Source organism: Glandiceps talaboti, chromosome 19 (assembly GCF_964340395.1).
Source record: "Glandiceps talaboti chromosome 19, keGlaTala1.1, whole genome shotgun sequence".
Taxonomy (NCBI): Eukaryota; Metazoa; Hemichordata; class Enteropneusta; family Spengelidae; genus Glandiceps; species Glandiceps talaboti.
Genome location: NC_135567.1, coordinates 18519247 through 18547134, shown reverse-complemented (window position 1 = coordinate 18547134; position 27888 = coordinate 18519247). Strand labels below are relative to the sequence as shown.

The following is a 27888-nucleotide window of genomic DNA, read 5'->3' as shown; positions in this document are numbered from 1 at the left end:
GAAGCATAACTGTACTCCTCGGATGAACCCCGTCTTAATTATACACTATTAGGATAAATAGTGGGCTTTTGCTGTCCGAGACACACATTTATGAATCTATAATAAAAATTAAGAGCGGGAAGTATTTTCAAGTTAACGATATAAAGGGAAAAGTGCTGGAATTTACGAGACGCGAAAGTCCTAGCAGCAGTGTGAGACTAAATTAGTTATAATTGTTATTGTGGGCGGCAGCCATTTTGAAATATATATCATTTTATGGCTTAGTATTGGATGATTTTAATCACGTGACTTCATCTGACAATTGTTCTCTTCTGTTTTATGCAAATATAGGGTCATATACAGTTTTATCACTGGGGGCACTCAATTGACTGGTTTGGTCATCGTGAAAATACGACCGACATAAAAAAATGACAACGGCTTCTGCGTTTTGTGTTAACTCGTTGATAAGTTCGGAAGAAACTGCTGGGTTGCTGAGAAGTCCATCGGACCCGACACAAGCCATCGACTCAAAATGCGGCCTGCTAATACCGAAGGCATCGGACTCGATGACGACGCCGCAGAACATGAACATGCATGCGGCGTCGGGGAACATGTATTCGTCGAACGGAGATCAAAATACGGCGTATACTACAAACGCGTGGTACTACCCCAGTACGGAGCAGAACTACGCATCAATGGCGGTGAGTGGCCTGCATGAGGAATACGACACAGCGGCTCCCTACGGATTTTCTATCAGCTCACAGAAAAATTACGATTCTTCCCTCATGTCATCAAATTCGAATTTCTATCCGTTCAGTGCACGTCAGAGTTACGACCGCTATCACCCAAACAGTTATCCGTCATCAAACGGTACAGGACTTCACCATGTGGACTTTCATAACAATTTCAAGTATAACTCGTTATCGCAGAGGCAACGTTACTCAGGATATTCCTACGACAACACCAACTCGTACACAACATCACCATCACCAGCATGCAGATTAACGCAAAACTCGAAAGCCTCCAGTAATGTTGCAGCGAGTCCTACAAGCACGGGAAGTGGGAGTCACTCGCCTGCTAAAAGTGAGGGCAGCGCGAACGGCGCTACTACGACACCAACCACTAACAATAACAATTCAACGCCAGCAAGTACAAAAACCGAAGGTGAGTGTCTCACATTAATTATGTTTTTAATTCTACAGTTGTCGCAAGTTAAATCTAGCATTGTCACTTAGTGTGTGTGTACTTACTGTTCTTTTATATGAAAGTCTACTAGTCCTTTCTTATGTTAGTAGCCACTTTTACATGTACTGTTTTCTTTTTGGAGTCTCGTAAAACCTTAAAACCCACTAAACTCTTGCAGTGTGACAACTTTTGTATGTTTCTGCCGAGAATTTTACAGCTGACGACAATTTTTGTGCCAAATTTTGGCGCGAATTTAAGCTTTGTTCTGCAAGACCGACAGAAGTTCTTATGTTGAGTATAATATCGTATATATGACAGACTGCCTTGTGTATCTGTAACCGTAGGAGTCCATGCTTATTAGTAACATCAAGGCAACCGCCTGTTTACCTTGTCGCGTTGTTAACATGCACATTTCGGTCAGACAAACACATTTGACGATTTTACTGCTTCTCAAGTATGTGAGATATTCTCGGGTGTCTTCTTTATTAGCAGTCTTATGCAATTCCTTAAAAAAGTAATGGCAGCAGCTGTGGTCGACTTTGCACAAAGCGTAACGACCTCTCTACGATTTGTATATTTACGTCACGCCGAGCTAACTGTACTCATGCAAGCCATGAATGACATTCATATCTGCAAGATCGAACGTTGTGTGTAGGACTAGTAGCGAGAGGGAACGGAACTATCGCAGAAATTTTCGATCACCCAAATTTTTTTCGCTTATATATATACATTTTAGAGCGAAAATCGTCCACATGTACTGTGCTACCGGAAAATGTTGACATTTAAGAAGTTGGCACACTGTTATGGTGGGAAATCAGCCCCAAAACATGGTTTCGATGATGACTGTCAAGTAACGATCACGAACATGTAGTATGATACGTACTTTTAAACCAGTTGTAATTTCTGACGTTCATATATCACTGCCATAAATAACCCATACAGTATCATATCATATATTCTATTATATTTCTAAGTGATACCCGATGGCGTTCTTTTTAAATATCAGTAACCACGAACGGATCTCTACTTGTTTAGTTTGCGAACGATGTCGAATTAGTAGAACTAATAGCGCATCGATTTTGTCAAAGTTGGGTTATTAGATAACACTTTCATACATCAATGTTCTGTTGTATATGTAGTAAATAATATTTTATATAAAACACACCGCATTGCAGTACATACTGTTAACAAATGTTTACCGTATGGTCTCCCCTCCCCCCTCTCCACGTGCTAAAAAAGAACAAACATTTTCATCCGTTCTTTGCCGCCAAATCTGACTATTTAGGCTATTCAACAGTGTTCGTTTGGGATAGGGATATAAAAAATATGTTACAAAAGTTTCGCTATGTACTGAATTGCAGCCAAAATATGGCTTAGAAATTACATTTTGTGAGTTTTGAGAACGGGTACGTTTGGTGTTGACACCATTGCATCGGAGACTGAACAGAGCACTGGTATAGGTACCGTCTTCGTTAAAACTTCGGGAACAGATTGGGTACAAAGTTCTAATACAATATGGCGTCTTATTGAATAAGCAGGTGCAGTATACTTGTGCAGAATTACGTTTTGCCACTTCCAGGGCCGTGTTAAGAAGCTGAAGGATTAACCAAATTAGAACAATTAGCCGTGATTCATGTACTTATTTTATCTACTTGGTGGTTTAGAGTGAACGGCGGCGTCTTTTTAGGTAGCCATTTAGAGAGAAGGACAACTGTATAAACTACATGTACACCAAGTAGGGGTTACAAATGGCCCTATCAATTCGATTCCACATTTGGAAAAAATTGATACGGACACTGGTAATATTCTACATGAATTTATATAAAGGCAAACTACTTTAGAATATAAAACATTGTGCAGTACTATCAAATTCGTAAAGTTTCTTAGAAGCTGGAGGGCATATGAAGTAGAATTGGTATGGTAAAAACCACGATGGCGTTTTCAGTTTGCAACAAACTGTCAGTCTGATCTTAGCCTATAAGTTTTCTGACTCAACATACTGACTTGACAGGATATATTCTGGTGAACGATATTTCCAAGCCAGATAGTCAAGTCTGTGGACTAACATACTATTTACAAAGGCGAGGTTGTAGCTAGTCTAGTTCCTATACAGTATCGTGACCATTTACACCTTCACTCACATAGTCTAGTTCCTATACAGTATCATTACCATTTACACCTCCATTCACAGTCTAGTTCCTATACAGTATCATTACAATTTACACCTCCACTCACATAGTCTAGTTCCTATACAGTATCATTACGATTTACACCTCCACTCACAGTCTAGTTCCTATACAGTATCGTTACCATTTACAACTCCACTCACAGTCTAGTTCCTATACAGTATCGTTACCATTTACACCTCCACTCACATTCTAGTTCCTATACAGTATCGTGACCATTTACACCTCCACTCATAGTCTAGTTCCTATACAGTATCGATACCATTTACACCTCAACTCACTAGTCTAGTTCCTATACAGTATTGATACCATTTACACCTCAACTCACTAGTCTAGTTCCTATACAGTATCGTTACCATTTACACATCTACTCACATAGTCTAGTTCCTATACAGTATCATTACGATTTACACCTCCACTCACAGTCTAGTTCCTATACAGTATCGTTACCATTTACACCTCCACTCACTCGTCTAGTTCCTATACAGTATCGTTACCATTTACACTTCCACTCACATAGTCTAGTTCCTATACAGTATCGTTGCCATTTACACCTTCACTCACATAGTCTAGTTCCTATACAGTATCATTACCATTTACACCTTCACTCACACAGTCTAGTTCATATACAGTATCGTTACCATTTACATCTCCACCACTCATTCACGTTGGCATCCAGACTAGATTGGAGCTAGATTTTCATACCATCATGTTATATATGTAACATCGTAAACTTTCTCTCCGAACTTGTCGACAGTGGTTTGTCAATTCAACCGATTTTTCTCTAATCAAGTATGAACCAGCTTGAAGTACTTATATTATATATGGTGATTCTTGAACCCAGTAATAAGCTTATACCTAACACAAATCATTTCATTTCATACTAATGTAGCCTGGAATCGAGTCATGCGGGGATTTGTTCTCGCTTTGGGCAAAAGTGAGAACAGAATCCCCAGATGACTTAATCCTAGTTAAACGATGACAGCATATGTAATCTACGCTACTGAGAAAAGAAGAACGTTGGAATCTAGAGAAATGTTTGGTTGACCAATTTTAATGAAGAAAAGTCACAACATTTTACAGAACATAATTACAATGGTACAAACACACCGGTAGCCTTCAGTCAAGTTATGGTGAGATTTGGTCTAGTGCCCCTCCCCACTATTAGCTTAGAATAAAATCTCCTTGAGATTTTGGCAATAGCTTCCTCCGTATATAGTGGGGAGAGGGGGCGGTAGCCAAACTCCACACACGACTGACTCTAGGTTAGCACGCTTGGTAAGCACTGTAGGTAACTGAATGTAGCATACAAATAACGGTATATTGTGATTAAATGGAAGTGATAACCTCAAATTAGAAACCTACCTTTGAATATATTGAAGGTGATTTTACCCGAAAACAATAGTCTGAGAGAAATGAACTTTTTTGGTTGGAAAAAGTTGTTCTTCGAGTTTGAGTGTACAAGTCTATTTTCCAATGCAATATATTGGGATAAATACTCCAAAAGTTCTCTTTGAAATTTCTGAATTAACGTCAACAGAAAGTCTATAATGATTGAGGAAGGGTAGTGGTTTACTTCTCTTTGAAGTGCACTAGCTGATAGAGTTTTGTTGCATATTTCAAAATGTATTCACAGTATTCTAACTACTGGAGTGTACTTAATGTAATGATATTAATATCATACTAGAATAGATAATCTAAGTTTTTTGTAAATATTTTCACTTGAGTAAAAAGTTTATAAACTCAGCTTGTAGCACCTTAAACTGCGTTTTCAAATCGTCGCAAACCACGTCCTCTTTTACGGCACCGTCGAAACTTGCCGTAAGAACAGTTATTTCGAAATGTAGCAGAAGAAATAACAGCTCTGGTTTGCGAGAATGTGTTTTCAAAACCTATATTTTGTTATTGTAGGCTTTGAAAGTTAGTTTCACTAAAGGAATAACATGATTCAATATACCCACTTGAAAATATCCAAAAATGTCAGTCATAAAAACTTAAATAGTTGTAAAGGTTTAAGAGATGTAAACGAACACATAAACAGAAAACATACCCTCATATCGTTTGGAGGAATGACAGTTTAATGTTTTTTTTATTATTAATTGAACACTGTGAACATTATTTCTATTTATAAATAAAAGACAAAAACAATAAATAATGATAATAACTAGTCGTAACATGAACACGTCATTAAACAATTTGGTAGTCAAACTAAAACGCAAATCTCTTTGGAACTACATTCGTATTTTTAGAACTTTTTTTCTCATCCTAACTTTATTTTAGACTGGTATCAAAGAAATGTGTTGTGGATGAGATAGTCTAAAACTTACTTGACAAAAAACACATTTCAACGACGAAAAATAGTCGATATTTCTTGTGACGGGGTTGAGTACTCAACACGACCTGGGAGTAACACGTGATCTGGGAGGTTTTAGTTATCGTCAAAATTTAAGTCCGTCTGTGAAAATTTGCGAGGATTGATCCGTCGTCTCAGCAGTAAAAATACCTTTATAGTACACACTACGCTTAGAAAACAATAAATATCAAATTGAATGACGGGATGACAGATAATAGTTTGCAATAGCCCCTTAAATCCACAAATATACAGTTTAAATCGAAGTCTGTCAAACTAAACTACTACCTAGAGCCATGAGATTGTCGTCCACGTGAACAAACGAGATCACGGTGTGTTGTAGCTGACGACAGTTTGAAAGTTCTATTTCGCGCTTTTTTCACCAAATGAAATCTAACATAATCTTATTATATGAGTGCATGTCTAATCATTAAAATGTATCAGACTGAATTGAGCATTTTGTAAAAGGGGTGGGGTAGGGGGTGTAGACAAGTTTCAGTTTTTCCTCTCCAATTGGGTAAACCTTGATTTGCTTCAGGACATCTTGGAAACAGTTCTAACTACGGGATATTTCGTTTGGTATTGTGCAGAGTAAAACGACGTAGACTCCTTGCTGAAGAGCATTTCATTGAATACTCTAGTTAACTGGATAGCCTGGAATCTGACTGACTGTACTGTACGTTACTGCACTGCGCTGCACTGTACCGTACTTTGTTGTATCGTATTGTACCGTACAGTACTGTGTTGTGTTGTGTTCTACTGTACTGTGTTGTAACATACGGTATTGTCGTGTACAGTACTGTACTGTACAGTGTTGTCGTGTACTAAACTGTGTGTTGTACCATTCTGTGTTTTACTGTACAATTCTGCATTGCACTGCATTGCACTGTACTGTACTATACTGTACTGTACTGTACTATACTGTTCTGTATTTGTGCAGTATTGTACTGTGCTGTACTGTATTATACTGTATCGCGTTGTACTATACTGTGATTTACTGTACAGCACGGCATTGTACTGTACTGTACTGTACTGTACTGTATTTGTACAGTATTGTACTGTACTGTACTGCGCTATACCTTAGATCCGGCCACAGTGATGGAATACCTCATAAGAAAGGACTTGTATAACCTCAGTTTTGCATCAAGGTAGTCACTTCATTATAACATTTTTTTTGCTTCAGACAAAGCTTACATATTCGCCATACAGTGTAATGCATAGAGAGAAGGAATGTAACTTTAACAGAATCTCGTGACTGCATCATGTGTTTTGTTTGGTATCCGCTAGCAACAGTGTCGAATCATTACGTCACAACCTATTGATTTTAATGGTATTCAATAGCATGACGTTTAGACCGTCATTGATTTTTTCTCCTTTCTCCAAGGTCCAGTGATTTTATTTTGATTTACGCTCTTCATCACCATAAGTATTCCTCTATAATCTAACGACGTAGGTCAGTCCCTAGACGCAGTTTAAACACTATTGTTACTGCATGAGTTGTGATTTCCCGGCAAAATATTACGACATTAAGGTCCATCACAAAGTGAGAATAGATGCGATATGAATTTGACCAGGTCAGTGCTTCGAGGTTCAAATGCAATTAGTTCGGTTGATAAGAGGGCGGGAAGCACGTGACATTTTGTCGTTTATTTATCAGTGCGCAATATCTACATGCAGAGATGATGTACATGGACAAGATTTCAAAGTGCACCGGTCAGAAGATATTTCTCACAGCTTTTGCACTGCCAGTGGCCATCAATTCCCAGATATCTCAGTGTTGAAGATTTTCCTAGTTCTCGATGCGAAAGATTTCTCTATTTTCGTGAATATGGAGTCTCCTATGGAGGTATATTTTATCACAAAATTGAACAGAACAATTCTTACGTTTTCAGACGTTCCGATGTCGTAAATAAGAAAGAGCTTCAATGAATAGCGTATATATAGTTAATGAATTGTTTGCCAAACATATCGGTCCATTTGGACAAGCTACGACGATGTCTGCTCTTAATTGCAATTCGGGAGGGAGAGACGGTTTATGGCATGACAATGCGACCCGTCTATACTGTAGTACGTGAATCAGACAACATGCGACATTCTGTGTCAAAATAAAGAAGATTCATTATCATTCGACGTTCTTCACACTTTGATCTCTCTCCGACAAGGAAATAATACATTTTTCATTGTAAATCGTTAGCCTGTATGCATTGTCAATGAGTCTCAGGCTGAGTAATATTTCATTCTATTGTTCTGCTTTCAGTAGTCGTTTGATATTTACCGCTCTTCAAAATTTGTCGTCTGCTTAAAATTTTTGTCTTATCCTTCTCTAATTTTGGAGGGAAGTTGTTGGACTGGTCGCATAGATAATTGAGATATAATTTTAACCCATGGAATATATCCCATAATTTGATTAATATGCTGAAATATGGCTGGTCTTTCTTTGAAAATTGAGTTGCTCGCAAACGAGAGTTTATGACGTTTCGCTAGAGTAGGCAGCGTGTTCGTAATCACGGTCACTGATTGAAAGTACTATTAGCCCGACCAACAAATCTCGGATTCTTCAACGAAAGTCAATTATTAAGCAAGATCGAACTAAGCCCTGCTTCTGAAAAGCTAATGATGTTCTGGCTTCAAAGCCAGGCTCAGAATTGCTTAAATTTGTCATAGTATCGCGAGTAATTATTGTCAAATTATTGTGACAGATTGACTGGATATAGTATCAGCCCCTCTCACTATACGAATATTGGTACTATTGCACGATTTAAGCAAATTTATCATGATTGAGACGACTATCCATATTCCTTGTTTTTTGCTTTCATTTTCATTAATGCGATGACAATTTTTTTATTCCGTATTGTTCTTTTAATTTCCACTAATGACGTTGTAGTGATGTCATCAATCAATGTTCAAATGCTGAATGTTACTCTGAGTTGTGTGATCATTATCATCTTTTGTAGACTGCGTTTATTTTATTTTTCAACGATGACATCTGAGATGATCCTCGGAATAAACTTATAGGCGGGAAAATCATAGTGTTTTGACGACGTCTTTAACAATTTGACATCTGAAACGTTTGGGTTGAACAATAGGGCGGGAAAAATCTAATGTTTTGACGACATCTCCAACATATCGAAGACAGAAACGGGACTAGCGCACGGTGATTTTGACGACGATATCTAAAACAATTCGGGTAGAAAAAAAGGCGGGAAATACTTTGTATTCAAACAGTCCAGCTTACTCTGTAAAGATTGTTTAACTACAGGATAACCTAATTGAGGAAAACTTTGATATTAGTTAAAACGACAAATGAAGTATGTTTGTCTTAATCTGTAGGAAGCCAAACACTAAGAGATGTGTGTTAATTGTTTCCTCCAATGTCCTTCTTATCAATTGAAGACGACAATAACGCGTTCCCACCCGACCGAGTATCACATTTTTTCAATAATTTGGAATTTAAAAAAAAAACAATCCATCTTGTTATAATTTATAACATATTTAGGTCATTATTTTCACGACATATTTAAAATATTAAAATTATTGCAACCTTTCTACTAAAACGGCTATAAATAAGATATATTGTAGAATTGTACACACAGAAAAAAAATCCACATTATTCAGCCTTCGACCTAACCACATGCTACTATACAAGAATGCATCGGATATGACTGTGAAATTACCGGTGGAAGGAGTCGTACCACGACAGGCCTTTTTGTGCATACATACAGAGCTACTTACATCTACTATAGGGTATCAAACAGGGGCTATTAATACAGGGTTAAGATACACGTGACCCAGGATCAATCAATCATCTCAGCGTCCATATCAATTATGGAATCATCATAGCACTTTAATCACCTTCCACAAAGACTCTTTATTTTACTTAACTTTAATTTTCCAATGTGTCTCCACACCACTATTCATCCACCATATCTGATTTGTGCAAGTTCACATGTAGTTGTATAGTTGTTGTTGTAGTAGTAGTAGTAGTAGTAGTAGTAGTAGTAGTAGTAGTAGTAGTAGTAGTAGTAGTAGTAGTAGTAGTAGTTGTGTGTGTGTGTGTGCGTGTGCGTGCGTGTATGTATGTATGTATGTATGTATGTATGTATGTATGTATGTGTGTGTGTGTGTGTATGCATGTATGTATGTATGTATGTATGTATGTATGTATGTATGATGTATGTATGTATGTATGTATGCATGTATGCATGTATGTATGCATGTATGTATGTATGTATGTATGTATGTATGTATGTATGTATGTATGTGTGTATGTATGTATGTATGTACTCCTGGAAGAGAGATGAATTGCATAGCTGTATTATTCAGTTATTATCAAGGTCTTTTCCAAATCTCTCAGATTAGTGTTTTGTGTCTGACGCATACATATCATATAAATCAAGGTCACGATTAGTTAGACACAGAACACCCAGAGTAATAGTTTCGTTATGGATTTACTGAAATGTTTCACGACAATGATTACATATATGTTTGTTTGTATGGTAGACTAAGTACATTTTTTCAAAACGTTCTTTTGTTTATTTTCACCAGTTTAGTAAAATCTCCCTTTTTCTATTTTTGTAATTCACTCACCTTATTATAAAAGGACATTGTCATACACAGCAACACACTCATTACACATACACATACAGCACTCTGTATGTATGTATGTATGTATGTATGTATGTATGTATGTATGTATGTATGTATGTGTGTGTGTGTGTGTGTGTGTGTGTGTGTGTGTACGTACGTACGTACGTACGTATGTATGTATGTATGTATGTATGTATGTATGTATGTATGTACGTACGTACGTATGCATGTATGTATGTATGTGTGTATGTATGTATGTGTATGTGTGTGTATGTATGTATGTATGTATGTATGTATGTATGTATGTATTTATGTATGTATGTATGTATGTATGTATGTATGTATGTATGTATGTATGTATGTGTGTGTGTAGGTGTCTATGAATGCATGAACGAATGATTTAGAAAATTGTAGTAAATTCCATTAGCCAAAAAACCATATAATTGGACACTTTAGTTAATTTAAGTTGCTTTATATACATTTATACATGCATCGTCAAATGGATTGTATGGAGAAGTTATACTTCACCTTCGATTAAAACTTAAGTAGTTCTCTGTCTGGCAGGTAAATCAATGCTGTATTTCGATTTCGAGGTTATTACATATTTTTTTTCTTCTAAAGTTGTGTATCATATTACCCATTATGATACATATGTGTTATAGCTATTATCATACATGCGTTGTGTAGGACACATGTGAGTTAACTTCAATGCACATCCATCCCTAAAGGCTTTGTGTTGAGTCTCCCAGTGGTAAAATTTGTAAAGTATTGTGAGTATTTTGCCATCGTTAATCTGTAGGGCTTCTTTCCGGTAACCTTACCCTTTCATGACTAGAGACGAGTTTTAAATAATATGGGGACCCAATTTATATGAATATTTTCATAATTACAATAATATTACGTTATTAGGAAGTAACATTTCTTTAATTCCAGTCTAAAATGAAGTTGATATATGCCAAAAACTTACATAAAACAAGAATTTTGGCCAAACAATTTTGGCGGAAATTTTTTTAGTATTGAAGGGGTTAAATCTACATAATGTATTTATTGCATTGCATTTGTATCAGGGGCTCACTAAGCATGTTATTAGGAACAGCACTAACAGAAAATGAAATTACATACACTACTGAACACTACTGAGAAGATATGACTGGTATAATTACACACAGAAACAAACCAAAGGGCGGTAAGAAGAGTGAGAGAAAGATATTTACACTTCAAATATTAGTTGTCAAAAAATCTAAACTAAACTATTCTATATTAGTTTTAACAAAATCTGTTTTCAATTGCATCAATAAGGTATTGTTTGATATGTTTATATATTTGTTTACTTATAGACTCGTTGTACGTTTGCTATCTCCTATAAATAAACATAGTAGTTCTTTCCCTTGTTTAAAATCTTGATATAAGTTCAATTCTCCTTTGTTGAGTGTTGATCTATACGTGGGGAGCCGGAAACTTTTATCGTGTGTTTGATTGAGAGGGCGAATGGTAATTTCTGATCGTCATATTAGAACTGTCCTATTTACGGTATGCTATTACTCAAGTATGGCATCACGAGAATCTTAGCATAGCCATAGAGGCTTAGCTGTATGCCATGTTTTGCCTAGTCTAGTTCTTGACGACCGTGTTCCGATTTTACACAGCGTTATCTGTACACATTCGGAACACGGTCGTCAGGAATAGATTAGATATATGCTGCCAAACCAGCATATTTTATTTATTTTTTTAAATTTTTCCGGTATGTCGAGTCACGTAGCCTAATCTCTTAGCTACTATAGATGCATCGTCGAAAAAAAATGTCCTTTTAAAACGCTAACCCAAGAATATTAGTGTAGCTGTAACCATAGAAACGCTATCGTAAAGAACTGCCCTGTTTACGGTAGCTCGCACATGTACACGTTCCCCTCAAGAAGCTTGGCATACCTAAAGTCAGGGGCCATATCCATTTCAGAACACGTTGGTCTTCCATGTTAAAGGCCAGAGTGTCACTCCCAGGTTTTCACATTAGTGTTATCTTATCACTGGAACTTTTTCTTTTGTTCACTTTTTTTTCTATCTTCGAGGATCTGTTCAAATGTTCTCTTCATATTTACAGAGGTCAAACGAGACTTCTCATCGATGTAATCGCATTTTCTGTACTATTCGCAGACGACATCCTATGGTATGCTGTATTCCACCATATAGTTTTGATCACGTGGGGTGATAACGTCTTCAAATCTTACTCTTTCTCGCACAACTTGGCACATTTGTCGATTTTTCGAGGAAAAAAAATTGCGAATTACCTAAAAAAATCCATATTCATCGGGCTGACTCACGTTAAGCTATTTTAGAATCCAATATGGCCACCATAAAATGTGTAAACAGTAGTGGAAAACTTTCAATTGGCAACGTTTGGAGAGAATTGAAAAACCGTGATTTTCAGGGGAAATTTGTCCCCGGGGCACAGTTTGGCTTCGTTTAATTTATACTGGGTATTGTTCGTCATTTTGTGGTGGCTATTAAATATAACACTACCCGTAAAATGATACCTGTCAAAATAAATATATGTTGGCTTCACCAACACATTTGATTGGCTGAAAAGGTGCTATCCCGGATGTAACAGTAGTTTGATTAACGTCAACTCTTTTACATTCCAAATAATCCAAATTTTTGGGGGGATTCGGAAATTTTGTCTGTATTTAACTTTTTTCTGATATTAATTGTTGTTTAGGATTATCAAGCAAATACCTGCATAATTTGTTTGTCAAAATGGGCTAAATAAAATTGCTATCAACAAGGAAATGTGTTCACGGTTATCACGAAAGTTTGCGTCATTTCATGACACGTACTTGTATGTCGTAAAGGCATAAATGAATATTTGAAAAAGTGAAATAAGAGATTGTCAAATTTATGGTTGTAAAAAAAACTACAAATAACAGGTTCGTGTTAGGTCACATAGAATAATAAAAGTAGTCGTATAACAAATAGACCAAAATTCGACATTGAAGTAGTCGTATAACAAATAGACCAAAATTCGACATTGAAGTAGTCGTATAACAAATAGACCAAAATTCGACATTGCATACACTCATGAAACCATAAGCGAAGAGTGATTACACATGACAGGTCTGTGTGGACGACTAACTCCTGACAAGTTACAATTTTGCGTGTTTTGGCGGGTAAATAAGCAGACGACAAATCATAACGTACTCTTTTTCTTCTTTTTTTGTACATTTCAGTGTCAGCCGGTTCACCTTCTGATACTGTTGATGCTCCCACGGCTAACTGGCTAACGACAGCGTCAGGCCGTAAAAAGAGGTGTCCATATACAAAGTATCAAACTTTGGAACTGGAGAAGGAATTTTTATTCAATATGTATTTGACCAGAGAACGCCGGGTTGAAATATCAAGACTTCTCAATCTAACAGAACGACAAGTGAAGATTTGGTTCCAGAATAGAAGAATGAAATTGAAGAAACAGAATCACAGGAATACCGTCCAGATGATACACTGAACCATAAAAAACTTCATTGGAACAATAACTCCAAATAAGTATTATAGATATTTTGCTTCGGTTTACGTCAAAATTATGTCAAAACTGTACAGACGTTCCAACTTGTCAACCGCAGACGACATAAAAAAAAACTAAGACAAAAGTCGCGGACAAAAATCCTGTCATCGACATTTCACCCGCCAGGGATACAACTTACCAGTGTCCGGATCGCTCATAAGAAGAGTTTACCTGTAAATGGTTGTAAGATAACAACTTCTGGAACAACAACTGCGAACTTAAAGAGAATTTTAATTTCCGAAATCTTGATTACTAAATTGTTAAAAAATGAACGTCTATCTACGTGTAGTTGTCGTCGAAACGTAGCGTATTGTATAATGAACGTTTCATAGTTTATTGTAAACGACTTGAATTATTATTTTTTGTTTCAAATGGACATTTTTTTTGAGAAATTTTATTTTTTGTCTTCAAAGTTATTGAGCTCTACCTTCAGCATATGAGGTTTTCCATATTTGGTCATAGGATGGAGCTATTCTGTGACGTCATACGAGATACTTAAAAAAAAGTTAACATGTTATTTTTTTCCCGAAATCAAGATGGCTGCCATTCTCACCTAGTTCCAATATAGTATGGGTTTCTGTATTCGATAGAAGTCACTGTATTTGAGGAATATTTTACAAAACTTATATGAATGATAAATATCTACGAATACCTCAACATTAGAAGATAAAATTCATTGTTATTGTCTCAATGAGTAAGGATATTCCTCCTTCACTTTCTTTTTAAAATCAGGTCATTTTACCCTTTTCATCTGGCGGGGGAATTTCAAGTTATGTAACTGTCTTCCAATATGTTTTTGGAATCGCAGATGTTATCAATTTCTTCACGAGACTTGAGGGAAACTAGAATTTTGACTAAATAATCAACTTTGAATTTGACTACATTGTCGTCAACTTCGATTTTGACTGTAAATTGTCGCCAATTTTGATTTTGACTAAACTGTCGCCAACTTTGATTTTGTCAAAATTGTCGCCAACTTTGATTTTCACTAAACTGTCGTCAACTTTGATTTTGACTAAATCGTTGTCAATTTTGATTTTGACTAAACTGTCAACTTTGATTTTGACTATAAATTGTCGCCAACTTTGATTTTGACTAAATTGTCAACTTCGAATTTGACTAAACTGTCGTCAACTTTGATTTTGACTATATTTTATTCAACTTGAACGCATGTGTCCTAAAAGAATAGGACATTACATGTTGGTGACAACGTGTCGAATCTGTGGTAAATGAGACAGTTTTCCGAAAACATTGTGAGAAGTTGGTCATTAAAATATGACAGATTTGTTGTAATTGAACAAATTTGTCTAAAAAGTCTGATGAAAAAAAATTAAAACCAGACGCTTGACAGATTTGTCGCAAAAATTGTGACGAATGTGTCGCAAATGGAGCAGATTTGTCGTAAATGGGCAGATTTGTCGTAAACACTGACGAATTTGTTGTCAAAGATGAGGCAGCATTGTCTCGGAGAAACCGCTCTTGCTGTCACGTGTACAGAGCTTGCTAGCTTTAACCATCCAGATTTACGGGTTAATAAGTGATAGGCTATTGTTTTGGAGGTAGCACAGTAGAATTTAGTGTTTGCATCCACGTGTGACTGATTGATGAGTAAGTTGTTTTGTTTCAACCTAAACGAAGTCGGTGGAAGTGTGTTTATGCCCCGGGCCTTCACTGCAGCAAGTCCTAAATTAGCTCCTGTAAGTTTATACAATTGGTAGCAAACTTGCTACCAACCGCTTAGAATAAGAATGCTGTAAAAAATAAAACGGTAGCACGCTAAATTTGCAAATATGTGGTAAACTTTTTGGCGCCATATTGAATATGATTGCTTGCATTGAAGGTGTCGTCTGCACACTAACACATCCACTAAGTTATTATTCTTGTTGTAGCTGTGATATTCTTCCGCACTCTTATTTTTCAATGTAAAGGAATCCAACAAAGTCAAAATAATAAAGTACATTATTATTATTGTATCTATATGGAGTATTTACTTTTCTTGTTTGTCTGGTGTATGTTCCTCTTTTTAAAAAAAAAATGGCGGTGTAGGAATGCGCCAGGTACACGTTGAACCACAGGGAGCCCAGAATCTGTATTACAATTAAACAAACAAACAAACAAAATATGCATGGGTAAATGAAATGTCACTTTAAACTCATGGAAAACTATCTATATATTAATCAAACAAAATATGCCATAGGTAAATAAAATATAATTTTAAACTCATGGATACACATGTATATTATTTGCATAGATTATTAAAGTAGTATAAAGGCCCATATATACATGTGTATAAATAGTTATCCATGAGTTTACAATTATATTTCATTTACTCATGCATAGTTAGTGTGTTTGTTTGTTTGTTTGTTTGTAACACGATTCCTGGGCTCCCCGTGGTTGAATTTCAACTTGAAAAAAAACTGACGTTGTCATTTGAATGTTCTCTTCACAATGATCACAATGTTTCCCTTCTTCAAGAAGTCAAAAAAAAATGGTCAAGCTATCCGATGGGAGCTGATAATGCTCATTAAATAGGACAGAAGATGTGAAAAATGATATAAATGATAAAGGAAACTCCCCCCTCATAATATTGTGGATTTTGCCCCCCCCCCCTTCCCCCGATAATATTGTGGATTTTGCTTATATCTAATACTACCTGTGCACCAATGGGGAACTTGCAATCCAGACTGAGCATGCTCAGACGCAAAGGACTATGGGATTATCTGAGGTAATACCTAATCTGGAGCTACCGATAAAACAAACCTCCCACAATTGTCAGGGTAACTATAGAATGATTATTTGTGGTTGCAAACAATGTAAAAGTATTGTTTACAATACCAATTCATTCGTATTTATTATCACATTTCCCATGATGCAACATTCAACATGGTGGGTTTGCAAGTTCCCTATTGTCTAGAGTAACACAGAGACCATATACCTGATTCTACCTGAACTGGACACTCACATATGAATATATATATATATATATATATATATATATATATATATATATATATATATATATATATATATATATATATATATATATATATATATATATATATATATATATATAAAATAATAGTAAAAATCAACCTACACCACCTATTCTAAAATTGAGCGTAATCGAAACCACACAACTTTTTTCGTTAGGCCTAAGTGTAGATTAACTTGCTATTCTTCTGTATATCAACAGATCAATTTTCGATTCACTGCACAAACCCCAAAAATGTGTATCGCCGATGTTTAAAGTCACGTGATAAAGTCAGGAGCTGTTATTATTTTGACGATTCTAATTAACTTAACGTAGGATTATATAGTTTATTGTAATGAGACTAATTTTTGAGATTTATATTTTGATTGATAATTTGTGGTCAAATTCTTGTTTGGCGGGAAATACAAAAGTTTCGATTAAACTACTTGGACGTTGCATCATAATGAGAGAACCAGTAATAACTGTACCGTTTGACAGGGTACTATACTTTGTACGCAGACGATAACGATTGCCTAGTAGTGATGCATATTCTTATCAACGACATTGTAGTCATGTTGTGGATGCAATGTACTGCTATTTCTACTCCTAAAATGGTGGAATTTGTCAAGAGAAAAATTGAATTCAAAAGTAAATATTCGCTAATCGTCGTCTGAATATATCGTCGCAAAACGACTAGTCTTGTTTACGGTAACGTTGTAAAACCACTAGACCTCTTTACGGCGACGGTAAAATACGTGAATTTGACTTGTCGTGTTCTCTATGTAGTACAGTCGAGTGTAGTGTGTTTACTATGTCACGTGACCAGTGTGACGCCGAAAAACCTAGAATAATAAGTTTCCTTGACAACAGAAAACAGTCCTGTAATTTTGTAGTATATAATGCTAATTTTTTTTCTATCCCTGTGTTCTCTGAACTTGTGATTTTTACGGGTGGTTCCTCAGATAAACAGGTCAGTCTATTGAGGAACCCCTGTGTGACGTCATAATATTCTTTTAGCAGAGAAAGGGGAGTCTAAATTTAGAATTATTACAATGACTTTTTTTTCATTTTGTGGAAAAGTACACTGGTTCCGAAATGTGATGTTAGGCGAGAGACAGAATTCTGTCATTCGACAGAATGTCTTCAATTCAGCCACATCTCGACTGATTTCTGATGTAAATTCTACAAGTTGAACAAAAAATGTTTTGTAAGAAACATTAGTTTATATATATTTTAAATTGTACCAAATAAAAGCCAACGTTGTCGTCCGTCAAACCAACCAGTCGTCAACAAAAACTCAGTATCCCTGTTGAATATAAAACGCGCCAAGCGTTCTAAATTTGGGCGCTATTTTAGTGCCAGACGACAAAACGCAAATTGAAGTGGTTTGGGTAATTTGTTTGTCGGGGCATTTCTTTGCATTGACATAGACGTCGATTAGCGCGGGAACTATAAAAAGGTCAACCGAGGTCACCGCGTAATTTCTAATTGCTTCTCGTTCCACTCAGAATCGAATGAACGTACGAGAACGGGACACCCGGTGTTATACATTGATGTCTAGAAATTAGACAGACCAGTTGAATTATTTGATGGCTGCGTCTTGTAGTAAAGTTAGGTCCTACTTAAGGAGGGAAAGTGAGACTTCCTCATCGTGGAGAAACAATGAAAACGGGGTCAAAGTTGAAAGTGTGTTATGTTGATATTAGTTCCAGTAGGCATCTGCGGTTCTAATGTACAACACTAGGGGTAGGCTTGCCTAAACGTCTATTGTCCTAAAAATCAATCCATCTTAATTACCACTGTCCTTCAGGTTCTACTGCTGTAGCTATCTACATCATACGCACACCATACTGTGCCCTGAAAACGGAATCATTTTTTTTTGTTCACAACGCTGTCCTTTTCACAAACCAATATTGAAACGCATCTGAAATGAGAACGAGACTAGATATTTTGGCGCGATTGTTACTGTCGTCAAAAATATCATCGTAAAGTCAGTTTTGAAAATTTACGACCAGACATATTTATAAGTCGATCAAAAATAACCAAACAAGTTATTTGCATGTAATGTGATACCCTTTTTATTGTATATGCCTACATATCTATCTCTTGGCATATGCTTCCCAACATTTGCGCTTTTCGTTGGTTTGTGGAAACAGTAAATCGTCATTTCTCTGACAACCCACCTCAGGCATCACCCCGTTGGTTAGTGGTATAGTACCAAAACTGAAGTGCTTTTTAACGAATTACCTTTTTACCGAAATCTTCGCCTCAAATCTATAACCAAGAAATGTTAACAGTTTACGAGTGACCAAAATTTGGCGCGAAATTACCCCAACCTAAAAGGGGTGAAATTATTTGACGGTGGCTCAGGTGGTTGTAGTTGTCATGTAGGCTATTTTCTAGTCTGCTGGTCCTCAAATCTTGCCAAAAGCAACAAAAATCAGAACCATTTTATCAGTCATTAAGTAGATAGCCTCGTTCTGAGGACACGGACCAGTAATATGTTTTTTCCTGAGAGTGGCTTATCACCAATTCTTCATAATTACGCCGACCAAACTTGACGCCAGTGCGGTCTCCATTTTCTGAGTCCCATTTTCTACTATTACTGCTAACGTTTGCTTAATGAGTAAATGCAAAGAATGACGCGTTGACAAAAATAGACTTATACTGTAAATGTTGCTAGTAAAGATAGTCTTTTGTGTCATCAGTGAATAAAAGTATACAAACAAACAAACTGAATAACAAACAAACAAACTGATCTTCGTCTCCTTCTCCCCTAAATGGGAATACAATCTGTCCACCATTTTTGTTTGGAAAACAAATAGTCTGAATTACTACTTTGAAATAATTAGGTAGATTTAAATTTGATCTTTCCTCTTGTTGCGCGATCGTCCCCTACTTTTATAAATAACCATGGCAACATAAGTTCGTCAGCATCGATCTTATTCGCAAAGTAGTTTCTCCCATTCAGTGGCTCTTTTTCAAATGTAAGCACAAAAAATAGGAATATAAAATGAGTGTTCTTCGCGATAATATTTTACAAGGTTTTTCATATTGTTTTTAATTTTTGTTCAGATAAAAAAAAGATTTGGCGGGAAAGTGTATGTCGTCAAAACCATTTTCACGTAATGGATATTATTTTACAAGATTTTTTCACGAATGTTTTTAATTTTTCCTCAAATAAAAAGAAAATAGCGGGAGATTCTATGTCGTCAAAACCATTTTCACGTAATCGATTTCTCTCTCAGTTGCCTATAGCCGTACTTTAACACAACGACAAATGGAGACCGACCATTTGGCAAATAATTGTGATAAATTGTTTTCAGTTTCTAAAACCAATAAGGATACTGTTTTAGGGAATATCCACTATTTTAGGAGGGGAGGGGAGGGGGGAGTAAACAGAAGCGTGAACGCTTTATTGTAGCCCCATAACACTGGTATTTGAAATCATAAGTCCAGAATGAATTGACGTACCAATACTATTTCTTGAAGACTAAACATTTTGAAAGTGAAACTTGGCTGTCATCGCTTCAGAAATGTCTGTCAATATAGGTCCACCAATCAGATATTAAAGTCAGTATAGATGCACCAATCCGATTAATAAAGTCAATAAGGGTACACCAATCAGAGGTAGAGGCACATTAGTTCTGATAGTAACACATATACAGATATACAGGTGAAAGATAGACAGATGTAGAGAGAGAGAGAGAGAGAGAGAGAGAGAGAGAGAGAGAGAGAGAGAGAGAGAGAGAGAGAGAGAGAGAGAGAGAGAGAGAGAGAGAGAGAAGAGAGAGAGAGAGAGAGAGAGAGAGAGAGAGAGAGGGGGGGGGGCAGACAGACAAATACATATACAGACAGACATGCAGACATACAGACAAACAGACAGACAGACAGACAGACAGACAGACAGACAGACAGACAGACAGACAGACAGACAGAATGACGAAGAGAGACCTTTTTCAGCGAGTAAGATGCGGTTGGTGAAACTCTTTTAATAAGTAATCTAAATGTTGCTTCAAGCTGTCTGTAAGGTATTACACTTGTAATGGAGAGACGAGAGAGAGAGAGAGAGAGAGAGAGAGAGAGAGAGAGAGAGAGAGAGAGAGAGAGAGAGAGAGAGAGAGAGAGAGAGAGAGAGAGAGAGAGAGAGAGAGGGGGGGGCAAGCAGGCAGGCAGACAGACAAACGGACAAACAGAGGCAGAGAGAGAGAGAGAAAGAGAGAGAGAGAGAGAGAGGGGGAGAGAGAGAGAGAGAGAGAGAGAGAGAGAGAGAGAGAGAGAGAGAGAGAGAGAGAGAGAGAAACAGCTCTGAGGGAGACGGAGACAGATAGAGAGACAGAGACAGACAGACAGACAGACCGACAGGACTAATTGAAACATAATATTTTGTATTAATGTTAAACCCATATGATGAGTGATAATTACATAGTTCATACTCTAAGTTTCCATTGATTTATTTAGAATGTATGGATACAGTATAACCTGTCTTCACGTGCACTTTACCAAATGCAGTCAATTGCCCCAGTGTGTAATTTGATCAATTTAAACAATACGACCAGAACCGTCCACGTATGAAAATAAAAAAACATGCTATAAATTATGCTCGTCAAAATTTATTAACAGCAGATAAACAGGATTGTGTGTCCTATTTGATTAATTGGTGCTTAAATGTTGTATTTTTGGTCAACAGATGATTTAATGTTCCAACTGTGCAAATCTGTAACTGTAATTCCATTTTTATAGACAAAACGTTAAGATACAGAATGCACATACAACTGCCAACATAAGACAGTGGACGAATGGAACATGTCATAAGTTGTAATTTGTACATTGTATGCTATTGGTATACAAACAGGGAAAGTAAGCAACTGAAAATAACACACTTGGCACTGCATGTTGGAAGTACAGAGACTTGTATTACATTCCATCATTTGATAAGAACAGTTTTATGACCACTTTACATAATACTTTATGTTCACAAACAAATTTCCAGTTGAATCCCTGGCATTTCATCTACTTGCAAAGAGGCCATAAACTGTTCTTATCAAACCATGATGTGTTATGCAAGTCTCTGCTGTAACATGTTCCAACATGCTGTGCCAAGTGTTATTAATCCAATTCAGTTGTTTATTGTCCCTGTTTGTAACAGGTTCCGTTTGTCCACAGTTTGATGTCAGCAGTTGTACAATATGCACACTGTACATAATGCACACAAACTGAAAGTAATGTTGCAGTATGTTTATGCAATGATAATACAAGCAAGTTGTATAGTATATTGAAGGGAAGCTGATTGTATATATAATTATACTGACTGAAGAACTCCAGGTATGATCTTCTAATATATACAGCTCGTTTCATGTTATCGTTCATTGGATTTCGATACAACCATGCAGAAACCAATACAATAAGAGAAACTAAACCTGCTACACTTTCAGATAGCAAGATTGAATGAGTGCAGTTTCTTGCTACATTTTGTCTAAATGAAATAAACGCTCATACCACCATGCAGACATTAAATGCAGATGACAAAATATTGGTGCCTGTGTGTCTACGCCTCGTTGCAGGATGTTGGGGTGGTCTATTTCATTCAGTCAAAATGTAGCAAGATTTTGGGATATTCTGTTTTTTGTATCGACCACATCCGGTGAACTTGTATGGTAACTTGAAAATGGTTATATTTTGAGAAAGCCAGTGTTTACATTATCTTCATTACAGGGTGAGTATATTCTCACATCGAGGGCACCACAATTACCTACTGTAATCTGCCATTTGAACAACAATAGGTTGTGTCTATCATATAATGAATTATTATAATAATGCTGGATTTTACATAGTTCTTTGCCACTCTTTGCTCAAAGTGGTTCACAATAATTACCCTGGCACGGACCTATAGCGACACAACGGGCCATCTCTACGTCCTCAACTCCCTGGGGAGCATACAACCATATACTATGTATAGGTGAAAGCTTGGTTTCGGCGACTGTATGTTGAATCGAGCCTCGTGAAGAATTTTGCAAACCAGTACATCAGCTAGTTTTAAAGAACACACACTCAAGATGACCAAGATGAAATACTAGTATATGTCCTAAAGAGAAGGTTCACACCGCATGAAAAGATTTATACATACATACATACATACATACATACATACATACATACATACATACATACATACATACATACATACATACATACATACATACATACATACATACATACATACATACATACATACATACATACATACATACATACATACATACTGGAAAGAAGGATATATATATCAATGTATAATAAATCAATCAATCATTCAATCAATATATATATCTTACCTTACAGTAAGAGGCAATATTGGTATTAAAACAATGTTTTACAATTTCTTTCTTTTGTTTATTTACCTATATTCCTCAAAAAATCATATATGTTTTCTGAATGGTCAATTCTTCACTCACCATGACGTCACGATAGCACTTGACAGATTGACCTATAAGAGAAATGGGGAAAGTTTTAGTCTGAGAGAGAGAGAAAGAGAGAGAGAGAGAGAGAGAGAGAGAGAGAGAGAGAGAGAGAGAGAGAGGAGGGGGGGGGGAGAGAAAGAGAGAGAGAAAGAGAGAGAGGGAGAGACAGACAGACAGATAGACAGACAGACAGACAGACAGACAGACAGAGTAAGAGATATATAGAGAGACAGAGACAAAACCAGAGACAGATAGACAGACAGATAGACACACACACACACACAGGGAGAGATATGTCAGAGTGTTCATCTATATTTCGTGTATAAATTACCCTGCAATGTACACAGTATTAAACTGCCTTCCCATGTGGCGGATGTGTGTACTTTGTTAGTACAGGTAGATGAAAAATCGATGGCACTTCCGTATGTAGCCATATGCATTATAAGCTTTGACAATGAGAAATAATTAAATTTTCATAAAAATAATACATGTACAAAAGCTGCTCAACAAAGGCCATTGTTCTAGTTAGAAGGCCACGTTTGTTATTCATTCTTCAATCGCTCTGTCATTTAGTAATGTTTCAATTTTCATATTGTGTAGTGAAAGTATGGCCAAGTGTCGTCAGCGCGGGAAAATTTTCGTTGGATGTATTTTAAGATATATTTCATTTTTATGCAAAACGCTTGCCGTCAGCGTGGATAACGTTTTATAGTGTATATTGTGAGAAATATTCACTTTATGCAATGTCGTCTGCGCGGGAATTTCTTTAAAATAATTTCTGAGCGCGAGATGAATCCGATTTGTGAACGTAGTTTTAAAAATGCCCAATTTTGGCGTAATGTCGTCTGTGCATAACAAAATTCATGTTTTGTAGTCCTCAGAGCGCGAAATGTTATGTGATGAATTATTTTCAGCGTGATTTTGGAATGCTCACTTTTTGGCGTAATGATGTCGTCTGCGCAATAAATTTATCATCAGCATATAATTTGAAAGATCTGAGAGTCGAAAACAAGCGTGTACTTTTCACTTTTCGCGCACGTGGACAATATTCTAGAATGTCATGTCGTCTGCTCAACCAGCAAAATACAAAAATACTACGAAAATGCCCGCGGCAAGACAAGAAATTTAATTTTAAACCCCTCAAACGCAGAGATACCTTTCAGTGACATACGTTCATAAAGCATTTCCAAATCCTTCAAAATTCCCGTCCTTTCGATAGTAAATTTGATACGCATCCTATTAAAGCAGATATTGTAAGAAGCATGGCACTTGTCGAAAATTCTGATAGTTCATATTGTTGTCTTTAATTTGTCCGGCTCACATTTCACTATAATTATTAAATTATGACAAGACATTTTCTTCATCAGATGTTTAAATTCTATGAATTATGAATGACCTTGTTTAAACATTGAATCGGGTATAAAATTCCATATTGATCTGATCATTATTGTCAATAATTTGAAATTGAAGTTAAAAATCAACAGTTTTGAAATATGGTTCACATTGATAAATAAATGGTACACTTTTTTACCTTATGGTGACGATGAACTGCTTTATCAATGTCATTAGACAGCTTGGCCACGTGGAAATTGTTGCTATGTATCGAGCACTCCGATCCCAAGTGAAGCATGTTTCTTAAAAAGCTAATCTTACTTCAGTGTGATTGTATACATAAATTTCTATTAATATTGATATAAAGTGAACATGGAAAATTATTCTTTTAAAACAGCCAAAGGCATTACAAAATTCATTCCTATTTATTACTTATTTCATCTTTTTTTTGAAATCTACATATCCCGTCCTTTTATTTATTTGTTTATTTCTTTATCAAATGTTGTGTTTTGTTAGTGTTTTTTTTCTCATTTTCTTTTGTTTATTGTCGCAGAAATGTGTCGTCTGGTCTACCCAAAATAGGCGCCAAAATTCTATGACTATAAAATCGAGAGAATGTTGAGACATCAATTACAGTAGATGTCAAAGCTATTGGCATCAACACAGATAACAACATACATCACGATATATAACATGATTATTCTTCCTAGCGACATATTTTCGCGCCAAAATTTTTATCAAAATTGTCGCCTGTTGAAAAAAAAACATTCATTGTGAGGAAGCAATCGCAATGAGTCACGTGTACTTGGATGCAAATTCACAATAACGCGTTTATATTCATGAATTAATCAAAAACGGTTTGTAATTTCACACCCGAACATTCATTCATCTGACGAAACAATGCTAATGATTTCTCAGACGCAGTAAATGGGACTAAGTGTTCTCGTTGGTGGTTATCACGTGACTAGCTCTCAGTTCTAAGGTAAAGACCATTTTTCAAAGTGGTGTGACGTGCTCCAAACTAAGCAGTGTCGGGAACTGCGGGGCGCTTGACAACATTATGAAGACATCGTTAACGGGTGAATTTCAATGTAGTCAGTGTAGTAGATAGCATCATTTAATTCGCTATGACATAATAATAACAGTTTTTCTTATTAATGTGCCATTTTCGTGTGCTGCGTCACAAAGTACCAGATGGGAAAAGATAACACAACATGACTCAAGAATGATTCAGTTTCCATGACAATTTATCATGTCACACACAGTCCTTGTATTTGTTTAAATGTAATCACGCCGTGCAGAGAGTAGGATGCATTTGACTGACTAGTTCAGTGGCATGTCTGGGTGATGATCCTCTTCTAGAAAAAAAATAGAATCTAAACCAATTTATCAGATGATATTGAATGATTCTCCCTTTCAGATGGCATTTCCACATCACACTAACTTATGATCCCACTCTCAAAGAGTAATATGTTTTGACTGGTTCAGCGGCATGTATGGATCACAACGTTGTTTTAGAAAATAAAGAATAGCGGTTTACAGAACCGTTTAGATGCATTATCTCTTTCAGATGGAATTTCCAAGTAACACTTATATGACAACTTACTCGCTCTTGGTTGTCTTTAAGTGTCTGTCTGTCTGTCTTTCTGTCTGTCTGTCTGTCTGTCTGTCTGTCTGTCTGTCTGTCTGTCTGTCTGTGGCTGGCTGGCTGTCTGTCTGTCTGTTTGGTTGTATGTATGTATGTATGTATGTATGTATGTATGTATGTATGTCTGTATGTATGTATGTATGTATGTATGTGTGTGTGTGTGTGTGTATGTATGTATGTATGTATGTATGTATGTATGTATGTATGTATGTATGCATGCATGCATGCATGCATGCATGTATGTATGTATGTATGTATGTATGTATGTGTGTGTGTGCGTGTGTGTGCGTGCGTGTGTGTGTGTGTCTGTCTGTCTGTCTGTGTGTGTGTCTGTCTGTCCGTCTGTCTGTTTCCCTCCCCTTTCATTATGTCTATTCCCTCTAAATTGGAGATTCACCCCCATAAAATCTAATAGCAATGGTTGTGATATCATGTCCTTTGAGTCTGAGACATTACATTGTACGTTTGACAATAGCTTCAAGGGATAGACCATGGTAATCTGGGGGGGGGGGGTACAAGTGCATTTTTTTCCAAAACATATGTTGATCAAAAGATGAAATGACTTTTCCGCTGACACATCAACGTATGTTAGCGATGGCTTCAATTTTCTGAAAACAACACGTATGTACCGGAAGTGACGAATCATACATATCAAGTTTGGTTGATTCGACATTAACAGATGTACGCAGCAATGTCAAAAGTAACAAGACAATGCTAACATATTTCCATGTGGTTATTAATTCCTGCGTGCCAATACCCTCCATTGTAAAATGTCTCTCAAGAATATTGTACAATTTGAATATATTATTTCTGCGACATTGAAATTTTTACGACAATGCCAAAATGAGACCCCATGGCCTTACAATATATTACCGTAAAAGAGCCCAGGCTGTTTTCGCCGTATTATTGTAAAGAGGTCTCGTATTTTTACGACGTGTTACCGCAAAAGAGCCTGGTGTTTTACGACGTCATGGAATTACCATAAAGAGGCAGATATTTGTTTGCTGAATTACACAAAGTTATGTAGTATGTCTATATTTACAATTATCGTTCTATAATTCCAAGAGAGAAAACAAGGTGGTGAAAGTAAAAAAAATCCTATGTCAGAATCCATCAGTGTTAGTAGCAAAGAACCATTTTGCAGCCAAGAATTAGATCAAATTACAATCGGATGCAATTTTTTCACTGTGTTAAATCAGATCTCAATCGCACTAACAAGAAGAGGTAAATATTTTTGGAAAACACTTGAATGGTATTTTGATTGTGTGTTTGTAAGTGGGTGTTATCATTGAGTTGGGGGGGGGGGCTGATAACTTCAAGTAATGTTTTCCAAAGTACGTGTAAACTTAGCTCCACTCCAAACTTTAACATGACAATCCCTTAAAAGTGGTCCCAGATGTCTATTTGAAATGTGTACTTTGGCATAGTTTTAGTAATTTCCAAACCAAGGGAGTGAGTGCGCTGTTATCAAAGTTACGTAGAGTAGTTGAACAGAATGTGATTTCATCATAGACTATTAGTGTTGTGTTATTGTGTTTTGTTTCATGTCATGTTATGGTATATTGTGTTGTGTTGTGTTGTGTTGTGTTGTGTTGTGTTGTGTTGTGTTGTGTTGTGTTATGTTATGTTGCGTTATTAT

At 36.4% G+C, this 27888-nt stretch overlaps 1 protein-coding gene across 1 annotated transcript; it reads left to right on the top strand.

Annotated features, from left to right (window-relative positions):
• Window positions 1-407: 407 nt before the first annotated feature.
• LOC144450283 (uncharacterized) lies at window positions 408-13783 on the top strand. The gene is made up of 2 exons (XM_078140882.1): window positions 408-1143; window positions 13509-13783. The coding sequence occupies exons 1-2, from the start codon at window positions 408-410 to the stop codon at window positions 13781-13783; spliced, it is 1011 nt and encodes a 336-aa protein (XP_077997008.1).
• Window positions 13784-27888: the final 14105 nt, after the last annotated feature.

Bases quoted from the DNA above. Each gene is read 5' to 3' on its own strand.
- LOC144450283 (XM_078140882.1), top strand. From the start codon at position 408: ATGACAACGGCTTCTGCGTTTTGTGTTAACTCGTTGATAAGTTCGGAA. The intron at 1,144-13,508 runs GTGAGTGTCTCA...TGTACATTTCAG, and splicing joins AGCAAGTACAAAAACCGAAG to TGTCAGCCGGTTCACCTTCT.